This window comes from Anolis carolinensis, chromosome 3, assembly GCF_035594765.1.
Source record: "Anolis carolinensis isolate JA03-04 chromosome 3, rAnoCar3.1.pri, whole genome shotgun sequence".
Taxonomy (NCBI): domain Eukaryota; kingdom Metazoa; phylum Chordata; class Lepidosauria; order Squamata; family Dactyloidae; genus Anolis; species Anolis carolinensis.
In genome coordinates, this window is record NC_085843.1 from 235,235,624 (window position 1) to 235,248,049 (window position 12,426).

Below are 12,426 nucleotides of genomic sequence, written 5' to 3' on the forward strand. Positions count from 1 at the left end.
CACAGACACAGAATTGTGTTGTTGAAGGCTTTCATGGCTAGAATAATTCTCTCCTGACATTTCGCCCACATTTATGGCAGGCATCCTCAGAGGTTGTGAGGTATCACAAGAGACACAGAATTACCATCACTGTCAGCCTCCAAACATCCTTTCCAAACCTCCACCTATGACCTCAACCCCTGTGAGCATGGTTTTTCAAAGAAAGCACAGATTGTACTCTACTTTGGTACCTCAGCAACCGCATGCCAGCTGTTGCGCCCAGGTAAACAGGTGTGTCACGATACTTTCTCTCTGGCACTACCTCCTTTGCCTTATCCATGCAGTGCTTTAGGGAAGGACCAGCATTTCCCACATCACTGGCATATCCCGAAATTCCTGGACCTGGGGAGAAAAACTTAACTGTGATGACCGGTTTCAGCCCAGAGCTCAATATGTTAAGCATTATAAATATCCAAATTCTTAATCAGTATTTAATCAGCCATAATTCATCTCAGATCTGATTAATTATGAAGGTTTTCCATCAGTCATGAAGTTCAAAATCCATTATTTTGTTTTTAATTGAAAATTGGGCTTCTTGGGTTCTATAGGGCAGTGCATTTCAGACTACTTGTGAGGGAACAGATTTTTTTTCTAATGATCCAGGGACTGGTATCTGTATTTCTGCCCATTAGATTTCTTTCCTGGAAACTTGCCATGAACTAGCTCAGGGACTGGTACCAGTTCAGGGACCACCACTTTGAGTAGTTATCCTATATAGTGTAACAAAACCACAAAGAATATTTTAAAACTAGAATAATAAAACAAATGAAGGTAATGTTCAGAGTTACTATGGATAACGAAAGAACAGGCATATACTGTATTCAGAACCAAACAGAATGCTACAGCGTACAATCAATAAGAAAATATATATAGACCAATGACAATATTTGAACTAATTTGAACTTATTTGTTATTTATTATTTTTACAACACTAATGAAGTATTGTGGGGGGTCACTACTGAGATGTGAGACCATTGCTTTCACTGTAGATAGGGAATAACTCTTGTGTTTGTTTTTCCCCTCAGTTGTACTATCACATCATCTTTCTCACACCAGAATCAGCTTCAAAAAGACGCATTTTCTTACCTTCTACTTCACACACATCTATCTGCTGAACCACTCCGGTGTCATTTTCTTTCTCTGCTGGCCATTTGTATATGTACATATTGGTATGAGAAGAACCAGCATCCAGCACAATCCCATACTGCAAAAGAAACAAATTCGCTGTTTCACTCTAAAAATTCATCCTTATTCAGGCTTATGAGATGGGAGAGGTACTTCTATTTAGGGAAATATTCATTAATTAATTCATGGAGCTTCAGCACGATCCAGCTTGGCTGGGTTTCCCCCTTTTAAAACCAGACTATTTTTCACTTCATGCAACCAATGTTGAATCTTGGAAGATATTAATGGTATCCTTTTATATTTAACTACTAAGTTGTTAAGGTTGGAGTCATAATCCTTAATCAGCCTAGCAAATATGGCTCCCACTCCAAACTGGGAACTTTTAAATGCTAGGATTTCCTATCCATTTATATATATTTTTTATTCCAAACTTGGATTCATATGCATAGGACATAAAACCTCACATCTACATTGAGAAACAATGATTGGTTTTTGAAACACACCCTCCTGTTAACATAGAGAGAAGGCTCATTTGACCCTTTCCGAATGCAATACCTTCCAATTCAAGGCTTATTAGAGAAGTAGCTTTGATATGAGAGTGTTTGAATTTTAGCGTTTTTGAACCTCTGCCTCCATTGGAAATAGCTAAGTTGCTTTTGAAGGCAGTGAGGGAACGAACAGCATCAACATTAAGACCTTTCTAGGCTTCGCTTGTGCATGAACACTGCAGACAAAGAGAAGGATGATTTCAGGGTGCAACCACTCAATTCCAGCAGGAGATCCCTCTATAACCTACTTTATGGTTCCTTGTCGAAGGATGGTACTGTGAAACAGCCACGGCAATTAAACCAATCACAGCTCCCACCAAGAGAAATCCTATGATGACGTATTTGGGGCGGGAACCCTTCCACAGCTTGCTACCTGCAAGTACAGCAAAGACGAGATGGTATTAGAACAAAACCCAAATAGCATAGCAAATGAAAAATACAAAACCTGTGAGTCCATGCTTAGAGTTGCTTTCCCTGATTATTCCATAAATTTGACTATCAAGACTTGATTTTCTAGCATAGAATCTTAAGGGTTAAACCCTTGTGCTGGCAGGACTGCTGACTGTCAGCTCTAGTTCCCCATGCAGGGACATAAGAGAAGCCTCCCACAAAGATGGCAAAAACATCAAACAGCTAGGCGTCCCCTGGGCAACGTCCTTGCAGATGGCCAATTCTCTCACACCAGAAGCGACTTGCAGTTTCCCAAGTTGCTCCTTTCACAGAAAAAAACAATCTCAAGGGGCTATTCCACAGAAAAGATGCAAGGCTTCAGTAAAGCAATATCCCTTTGATGCTAAAGCCTGGCCCAACAAAACTGCCAGGGATCAGTTGCTACTCATCACTCTGCTTTTGTTCAGATGTTAAATCTCAGCGCAGCTGTCCAACCAACTCCCCTCTCTCTCTCTCTCTCTCTCTCTCTCTCTCTCTCTCTCTCTCTCTCTCTCTCTCTCTCTCTGCATTTATTTTTGGTCTATTTGGAGGGGCTATTCCTGGACTGATACAGATGGAATTCTTAAGTTTCACAACAAACCAGTTCTGACCCCAGCTTCAGCCTGATTATACTGTTGCCAGCATTTGGAGATGAATTGCGTAGTTCTGCCAAAAGGACTTTGAAGGGTCGAAAAGCGTTCAACAATAACAGGGCTATAAAGCTGTGGTGTGTTTTAGTTAAAGAAATTCATAGTAGGTTAACTCTAGCTATGTTGCCTGCTTTATTATTTTCATAGTGTAGACGTCAATAGAAACAACCAGCACACATTAGCAGCATCCTTTGTGCTCTGTTCTAAAAATGTAAAGAATTGTTTCCTTTTCTTGCTTCTCTCCCATGCCAACATCTCTGATGTAAAGACTGTTGTTCTCTCGTTCAGCATTAGCCAGTGTTAAGCAATAAAAGATGAAGAGAGAGCCTTTGGATGTAATCTAAGTGCTTCTTTCTGCCACCCTGAATAGCTATAAAATAATCTTAATGGGTCTAGAACATGAAGAATGGGGAAAAGGACTTGCAGGACATATGGCCCGACTTCCAGATGGGTTTCACTCCAAATATCTTTGTTTTTGTTTAAATCAAACACTGTAGTGTCATCCTGCACAACATGTGAAGCTACTGGCTAAAGGAATTTGTAGCACCAAATCAGAGCTTATAAAATAAAACTTCTGAATGGTAACTCTCATGATGTCTAGGAGATTCTGGGCGTCGCCATCTAAAAAATAGAACAATTTCTGTAGCATTTAATCCTAAGGATTCTAAAAGGAATGGGCAATGTCTTTATACCAGGCATGGGCAAACTTCGGCCCTCCAGGGGTTATGAACTTCAACTCCCACAACTCCTAACAGCCTACCAGCTGTTAGGAATTGTGGGAGTTGAAGTCCAAAATCCCTGGAGGGCTGAAGTTTGCCCATGCCTGCTTTATAGCCTTTCCCTCCATTGCCATCATCGCCATCATCATCTGGGAAGAGAACTGGAATCTATTTTTGTTCTGGAAACAGAACATTACTGGCAGAAAATGGCAATTAACAGTGTGCCTAGAAAGGCCCCGAAATGGGACAACTGAATGAAATCAGGACTCTTGAGCAAAGGGAAATCCCGGAATGGCAGAGAGCCACCCCCTCCATGGCTGCTCAACAAAGTAGGAGGCAAATGGGCATGAAGCCTAGGAGGAGGAAGAGCATTGTAGCTTCACATCAACAGCCCCTCTCCTGCTGTGTCCAGCTGGCTCAAACTGAATCCATTCACTACTGAGCAGACTAGATCCATGATGGGATTTTTGGATGGGGGTGTGTGTCACTGTCTAATTTATTTCTAGCTATTGGTTGACACTAATGGTGTGTTGCCACTCAAGGCTTAACTATTTCTTACAATTAGTTAAGTGCAGCTTAGAGTTACTTTTTGAACCAGAAGTCCTAGAGTTCCCCAACCAGCTCAGCCAAATGAATACCTTCTAAAATAATATTCTTCTTCTAATACTTTTAAAAATAGATTTCAAGACCTAAGCATAACCATTACAAGGTAGATCACGAATGCAAATTATCACCATCATGGCTCTTAACATTATCAACAGAGCTTAGGTTTGTACTTTAAAGTTACAATCCTGCATGGTTCAGGACTGCATAGTTCTGTATGAAGAACTACATTACATATCAGCTCCAGGAACCTATCACTGAAGCCCCCTGCCCATGGCTGAAGCTGTTTCCACAGCATTACTCATGTCTGGATGAAACCAGGGGGAAATCGCAGAAGCATGTTGTCATGTCCCCACAAAGAGATTACAGTCGGCCCCTCACGTTTGCAGGTTTGATTATTTGCAAATGTTATTCCTAGGAATCTTTAGGCTCTCCAGTGCATCCCTATGGTATACCTCAATGTTTTTTTATTCACCCCTAGCTCCAGGAAACATGGAGGGTTAATCTGCCAAATCCCCTGGAGGTCTCAGCTGTATTTAATCACTCCATGCCTGGCTTTGGGGAGTCTTTGCAGAGTCTGATGTGGAGCAAAGAATACCAACCTCTGCAATGACCAAACATAGACATATGCTGCATTGTGCATGCTACTAACAGGATGACAGCCCAAATTTGGAAAGAACTACCTGAATAAGAATAAATGTACGGCAGAAAAACCATAAACCGTGTTACGATCATCATGTGACATTTGAATGCATTTTCATGATTCTGATACCCACTTCATCACATCTGAGCCATGCTGCCAAGTGGGTGCACTCCCCACAGAGCTTATTTGCAGAGCTTGGACATTTTTTGGCTCAAGGTCCCCACAATGATTTTTGTGTTGTTTTTTCCTCTGCGGGTGTTACAAAAAAACCCACACCTTGGGGTTCATGTGCCAATTTGCTCTGATTACACACTGACCTTAAATACTCTTCCTTAAGTCAGGTGGGGAACATGAAACGATCCAGAGTAGAGGGTGTTTGAAAAAGAACTCCCTATTCACCATTTAATTTAAATGGTAAATAGGAAGTTATTTTTCAAACACCCTGTATAAGAGGAATAAATAAGCCAAAGATGTAAACTCATCTTCTTCTCTTGATAGGACATCTTGAGCAACAGTTTTAGAACATTGGCAAAGACCTGAGAGGCCTAATAAGACTGGAATCGCAAATAAATGCATTTGCCTCCCTTGGAGTATAGTGTGTGTGACAATCCAGCTGTTTCATGCCCTGAGACTGCAAATGTTCCTGCGGTGAAGGAGCTGCCCCTCCAGGAGCTGAGTCCTTGCACCCCCCTTTCCCACACACCCCGGAAGTGAGCACAAAGAGGCTCTGTGCGCAGACTGCGGAATCCCAGCTTTTCTATTTGTTTTGGCAGTGAGCCGGGTGGTTTATTTCTGGCAAAATGTCGTCAGGGAGGTTACAGACAGGAATTCCCAGCGACCTAGCCAGCTCGGCCTGACAATTCCCCCATTCACCCACATCAACACCAAGCACATTCCTTCCATCTGGAGACAATCCCACTAAACTCGGTGCCTGTTTCAACAATGCAAAGATCAGCTCCCAGCTGCACTACATCCTCAAAGGCACTGCTTCTTAAACTGTGGGTCCCGACCCCATATGGGGTCCCCTTAGCTTAATGTTGGGGTCATGAAAAAATTGGCTATAGTAAAAGGTTCCTGGATGCTACCTAGACATTTACATACATCTGTTAGCAACAAAATTCAGTGTTCACAGTGACCTCTGCAGAAAATCTTTCAGCTGTACTCCACACATACACACACAAGCAAACAATAGCGATATGAATTGATTTTTCAAAGAAAAATTCGAGTAATTACTTCTGCATGACTAATAGTCACTCTTGGGGTTAGGGGTGTCTAAGAAAAAAATCTTTATGTAAAAAACTGGGGAAATTATTATTATTATTATTATTATTATTATTATTATTATTATTATTACTCTGCTTTATACTCAACTTCTGCCAGCCTAGCAGTTCGAAAACATGCTAACGTGAGTAGATCAATAGGTACCACTCCTACGAGAAGGTAACGCCGTTCCATGCAGTCATGCCAGTCACATGACCTAGGAGACATCTATGGACAATGCCGGCTCTTCAGCTTAGAAATGGAGATGAGCATGGAGTCAGACATGGCTCAGAGTCGGACATGGCTAGACTTAATGTCAGGGGAAAATCTTTATCTTTACTATGCCTTCAAGTCATTTCTGACTTATGGTGACCCTAAATTGTCCATATTTGTTTGAATTGGGGTGGATTGGTCTCCAGTCACAGTCCAACCCTCAAACCATCATGTTGGCTCTTTATAATATTAATTATATAGAAATGACATCCAACTGTACAGTCTCGGGCTCCTTCTACACTGATCCATTTACTACAGTTTGAAGCTAGCTAGCTTCAAACTGTGGCAGCAAAACAACAAACACCCACAAAAACTCATGAAAGACTTTTATGCACATCAGTGCTCACTGGTTTGTGTAATTATCATCCAGGCCTCAAACTAGTTCCAGGATTTCCTATGTAATAATTTGGACATCAAAATCACTATCTTCAATACCAGTTTGAAACAGCATTAAATGGTCAGTGTTGATGGTCCCTAAGACTCTTCAACTGTCTCCAGCCTCTTCCAGGATTCTTCATCATTATCCCAAACCCTATATCTCCAAGAGCAACTTTTTTATCTTCTCTTCCAAGCCCTTCTCTCATGTTTTCCTTATCTATTGACAATATCTCCCTTCTCCTATTAAACAGGCAATCCTTGTTTTTATCTTTGGTTCCTCGTTGCACTTGATTACCAAATTCAGTCTGAAGCCAACCAGTGTGGAATGCTTTTCTGTCTATAAAAGAGGTGAGCAGAAGTTAGATATGGATCATCTGATAGATCTTCGGGTGTTTTGCAATGGCATAGACTGACTAGGATTTTTGATGCTCAGTTGTTTCAAGCACTCCAGTGACACAATGACTCCTATGCTGATTCATATTGAAGTATGCTACAGAGATGAAAAGGGTTTGTGATAACCAGGAGTGCATTTGTGTGTGGAAGAATGGTAAAGCTCTGTTTAAGTAAAGGGTAAAGGTTTCCCCTGACGTTAAGTCCACTCATATCTGACTCTGTGGGTTGGTGCTCATCTCCATTTCTAAGCTGAAGAGCCGGCGTCGTCTGTAGACACCTCCAAGGTCATGTGGCCGGCATGACTGCATGGAGTGCTGTTACCTTCCCGCCGGAGTGGTACCTATTGATCTACTCACATTGGCATGTTTTCGACCTGCTAGGTTGGCAGAAGCTGGAGCTAACAGCAGCCACTCACGCCACTCCCGGGGTTTGAACCTGGGACCTTTCGGTCTGCAAGTTCAGCAGCTCAGTGCTTTAACACACTTCGCCACCGGGGCTCCTAAAGCTCTGTTTAGTTCAAAACAAATTCCGGAGCTCAGTATTCTTTAATTAAAGTGTTTTGTTATCCATTCCCAGTTGATAGATCTTCCTTAATTAACCTCACAGAGTGGATCCCACAAGCCTTAATCTGCAAGGTTCATGATCAACTCTTACTTAGATGATACAATTTTCTCCTATCTGGCCTTCCATTGTCTCAGCTTGATCTCTTCACCTCTATCCAACACTGCTTTCAGAAAGTTTAATCTCTCTTGTTGATCTTATCATGTAGCACTCTTCCTTGAATTTCCACACTAGCTTCCTAGATACTCAATACTCCAGCAAGCTCTAGAGATACCAAACCTTGCCAAAGCAGGGTAAAGTCTGTTCAGCGCTTTAAAAAAAAAACCCCAATACTTGCAGAAATGGGCAAATGTCATGGGAGACAGTAAGTCAACAGGCAACATGAAGGCATAGGTTGTTGTTGTTGTGTACATCCAAGTCATTTCAAGCCTGTGATGACCCTAAGATTGACCTATCATTGTGTTTTCTTAATAAGATTAGTTCAGAAGTAGCTTGGTGTTGCCCTCCTCTGCACCTGACAAAGTGTGGCTTGCCCAAAGTCACTGAATGGGGTTCATGGACAAGCAACAATTCAAACTCTTGTCTCCAGAGTCATAGTCTAATACTCACACCACTATACCATGCTGGCTCCTAGCAGTTACTTTCAAAACCTTTCATGGCTTTGGTCCCCGTTCCCTGAACAGTTTGCAAACTGCGGGTGGACAGCTACCTGATGGGGATATTGTAGCTGGAGTTTCTTCACTAAGTGGTAGGGGATTGGCCTATGGATCCCTCTCCAACTCTACAATAGTATGATTTTATGGTCATCCTTTTCCTTTTATACTTATAACATGATACAGTCCTGCCTATGACTTTTGCTTCCTCAGCTTCCCAACCCTAGCTGTCCGATGGTCCTGTGGGCTCTGAAAATTTCATCCTTATTGCCCCAAATGCAGAGTTTGTAATCTTCATGTTTTGAAACCTAGCTCCCAGAATCTTACAGTCAGTATTTTGCAAGTTATTACCCATAAAACAACTTTCCCAAGATTTCTTTGGCATTGCCTCCTTAAAAACCAATGCAATGTCATCTTTCTGTTTTGCAAAACCCCCTTTTCACAAACTTCCTTTTCCAGGAACCCTTTGGCACAACTTGCTAATTCCTTGTGCCTTACTATAGCTCAACTTGTCATGAAGAGTGCTTCCAGGTGATTGTCTCATTCTGTAATCATCTTGACTCATTGATAGAAAGTTATTGTAAGGCCAGACACTGCCACAAATCATTTGCAGTCCTCCTATCTTTTCTAAATGCTCCTCCTGCCTGTACTCTAGTATTTGGGGTTCACTAAGGGTGCATCTACACTGTAGAATAAATGTGGCTTGCCCTCATTTTACTGTCATGGCTCAATATGTGGTATCATGGAAGTTGTAGTTTTAGAAGGTCTTTACCCTTTTCTGCCAAAGGGCGTGATACCACACCAAAGGAAAGCTCCCATAATTCCACAGCATTGAGCCATGACAAACTGCATTCATTCGACAGTATAGAGGCATGCTAAGTTACCATAATATTCTAGCTCAACAAGGAACTACTCCTGTTTTATGATGCAACTATAACTGTATATTGGTTACCTTTATAGTTACGGAATGTGACATCATTACTTACGTGATTTTGTACCACACATCAGTCTGAGATATATATATATATATATATATATATATATATATATATATATATATATATATGTACACACACACACACACACACACTAGCTGTGGCCTGCCACGCGTTGCTGTGGGAATTGGAATTAGAGTGAATAGCTTTGCTGTTTTAAAGGGTAGTTGTTTTGTATGTGGGTTTTTTATGTAGGGGAATTGTTGGTTGGTCTGGTTGAATAGTAGTGAAGAGCCTTGCTGGTTGGAAGCCTGGGTGGCTTGTGGTATTGTTGGTTGGCCAGGTTGAATAGGAATTAATAGTGTTGGTGCAGGAAGTATGAATGGTGTAATTAGGTATACTGATTAATATTTGAAGAGGTTGTTGGTTGAAAGCCTGGGTGTTTCCTGCCTGGGGGAATGTTTTTTTTTGGGAGGTGTTAGGTGGTCATGATAGCTTTTTGTCTTGAAATTCCTTGTTTTGAGAGTGTTGTTGTGATTTTTTATGTGGTTGTAATGTGTGTGTAGATAAAGAAGTACCCATATGCCTAGAGTCGGACACAACTAGACTTAATGTCAGGGAAAACCAAAAATGTATGAGTGTGCGTGTAACAATAGTCTGAATTCTGTTGTTTAGTCCCAACTAAAGTTGACGTACTAGGTATACTGTATACCTTATTTCTAAGATGCCATTGAATCTAAGAGGCACACTAACTTCCATACCATCAACAAATAAAGCTTAATATATATACAGTAGAGTCTCACTTATCCAAGATAAACGGGCCGGCAGAATAAGCGAATATGTTGGATAATAAGGAGGGATTAAGGAAAAGCCTACTAAACATCAAGTTAGATTATGATTTTACAAATTAAGCACCAAAACATCATGTTAGACAACAAATTTGACAGAAAAGGTAGTTCAATATGCAGTAATGCTATGTAGTAATTACTGTATTTACGAATTTAGCATCAAAATATCACGATGTATTGAAAACATTGACTACAAAAATGTGTTGGATAATCCAGAACATTGGATAAGTGAATGTTGGATAAGTGCATACTACTCTACTGTAGTATGCATGATTCTAAGATGCACCTCATCTTTTGAGATGTTTATATGTGGAAAAAGAGTGTCTTAGCATCGATGAAATACAGTATATAGCTTCTGATTCATCCTGTTAATAAATCCCAGCTGATTCATCCATTTTTTTTCCAGTTAGATCAAAAATATATATATGAATAATGAAATAGAAAATGTTTACTTTTTAAAATGGCAAATATGGCAGTAATTATATTCTTTTCAATGGGATTGAATCTGTAACTAATTAGATTTTGCATGTCTTTTCCCAAGCTCTGCCTTTTGCTTACCACATTAAATCTAGTACGTTTGGACAATGCATTTGAATGAGGAATATGTCAGAGTAATTGCAGCGCAGCAGTAATTGGATGGAATCAGTGGAACGCAGAACGAAGAGACATCAGAGACGACGGTAAAACTATATACAAGTTTTACTGTAAGCAGTAATAATCAAGACAAACAGACTTGCAGACGAACACAGGACTTGTCTCTTACTCTAAGCAGACAGCACTCAACTCAGAACTGAACAGAACTGATGCAATCAGTAATGCACACACACTTGTGTCTGGACACTCCCCAGTTCCAGCCACACATCAAGGTCATTACAGCTTCTTAGTAATTAACTCTTTCCAGACTATAGTACACTCTGGATGATGCAATCAATATGCAATACAGACAAGACACAGATTTCATTTAAACACTACCAATACACAAATCCCACATTAACAGAATAGTTGTTTGCTGAAAACCCAAACAAGTGGAAGAGAAACAAATATACACTGTTTCCCTGATAACCTTGCCTCCATTTACCTCCCTTCCTCTGTTGATAAATTTCCCTCCCTTCCTCTGTTGATAAATGTATAAAATTAGAGTTGATGTTACTCACAGAGGTTATTCTAGTGCAGGAATGGACAAACTTCAGCCCTCCAGGTGTTTTGGACTTCAACTCCCACAATTCCTAACAGCCTACCGTCTGTTAGGAATTGTGGGAGCTGAAGTCCAAAACACCTGGAGGGCCGAAGTTTGCCCATGCCTGTTCTAATGTATAGACTTGTGAAGGCCAAACCTAAGCCCAATACAAATCTATCATTTCTAACAGGCTTTCAAAATATTGGCTCCCCAAGGCATACTAAAGGCAGTATCTCAGCCTGCCCTTCTTTCTCGTGTCCTTTATTTTTGAAAGCCTAGATGTGGTCTCCTAGGAGCCATTCTCCATAATGGAGTTTGCTAAGATTAGCATGTATGGCTCCTCATGAATATCCTGCCTCGTCCTTCGTATTGCTTGTATTTCCATTCCCAAAGATGATGAACAAGAAGTCCTGAAATATTTTTAAACAAGAAGCAGGAAAACACACATCCGACAAGGACAAGGGCTTATTGTAGGATAGATGAAAGTCTTCATACATCTGTGCAATAAAGCCCCACATCACAGCTTGAAGAGTGGGGATAAAAACAGATCTTGAAAAAAGGTTGCCAAGTGAAGTGGGAATATTTTCCCTTCTTTGCTAATGAATTCTTTGACAAAGCCTCATTTGTTGTTCACAAGTAGCAGGTGCAATGATGGCACTTAAAGGAAGGCGAAAAGACCACAAGTCTTTTCTTCTTCCCCTCTATTTGTACCTCTAAGACAGACTGGAGCCACTGTGTCCCCAAATCCATCGTAGAGTGGTGACTCAGAAGGATACCATCGTTAATGGTATCGAAAGCCACTGAAAAATCTAGCATAGTGGTTCTCAACCTGGGGTCCCCAGATAATAATAATAATAATAATAAAACTTTATTTATATACCGCCCTATCTCCCGGATGGGACTCAGGGCGGTTTACAGTCATAAAAGCAACACAAACATTACATAACAACATAATACACATTATTAAACAAAGTAAAATAATACAATTATAACAATAAATCACACTTACATGACCAGATCAAGGGGACGGGAACCATAAAGGGAAATCTAATGCAATATATTCAGGCTCAGAAGTCGGCGGTAGTCCAATATAATTACTCAAAAACCTGCCGACACCACCAAGTCTTCAGTTCCTTACAGAAATTGGATAATGTAGGGGATTGCCTGATCTCTTTTGGCAATGCATTCCAGA

At 40.7% G+C, this 12,426-nt stretch overlaps 1 protein-coding gene across 2 annotated transcripts in view; it reads right to left on the reverse strand.

Annotated features, from left to right (window-relative positions):
• Window positions 1-12,426, reverse strand: part of entpd1 (ectonucleoside triphosphate diphosphohydrolase 1) — a 61,481-nt gene that overhangs the window by 19,143 nt on the left and 29,912 nt on the right. For both annotated transcript variants that reach the window (XM_008106497.3, XM_062976383.1), the window contains exons 2-4: window positions 1,961-2,085; window positions 1,126-1,243; window positions 231-381 (exon numbers count right to left, since the gene is read on the reverse strand). In XM_008106497.3, the coding sequence (XP_008104704.2) occupies window positions 231-381; window positions 1,126-1,243; window positions 1,961-2,085 (394 nt within the window). The remainder of the gene's footprint in view (window positions 1-230; window positions 382-1,125; window positions 1,244-1,960; window positions 2,086-12,426) is intronic.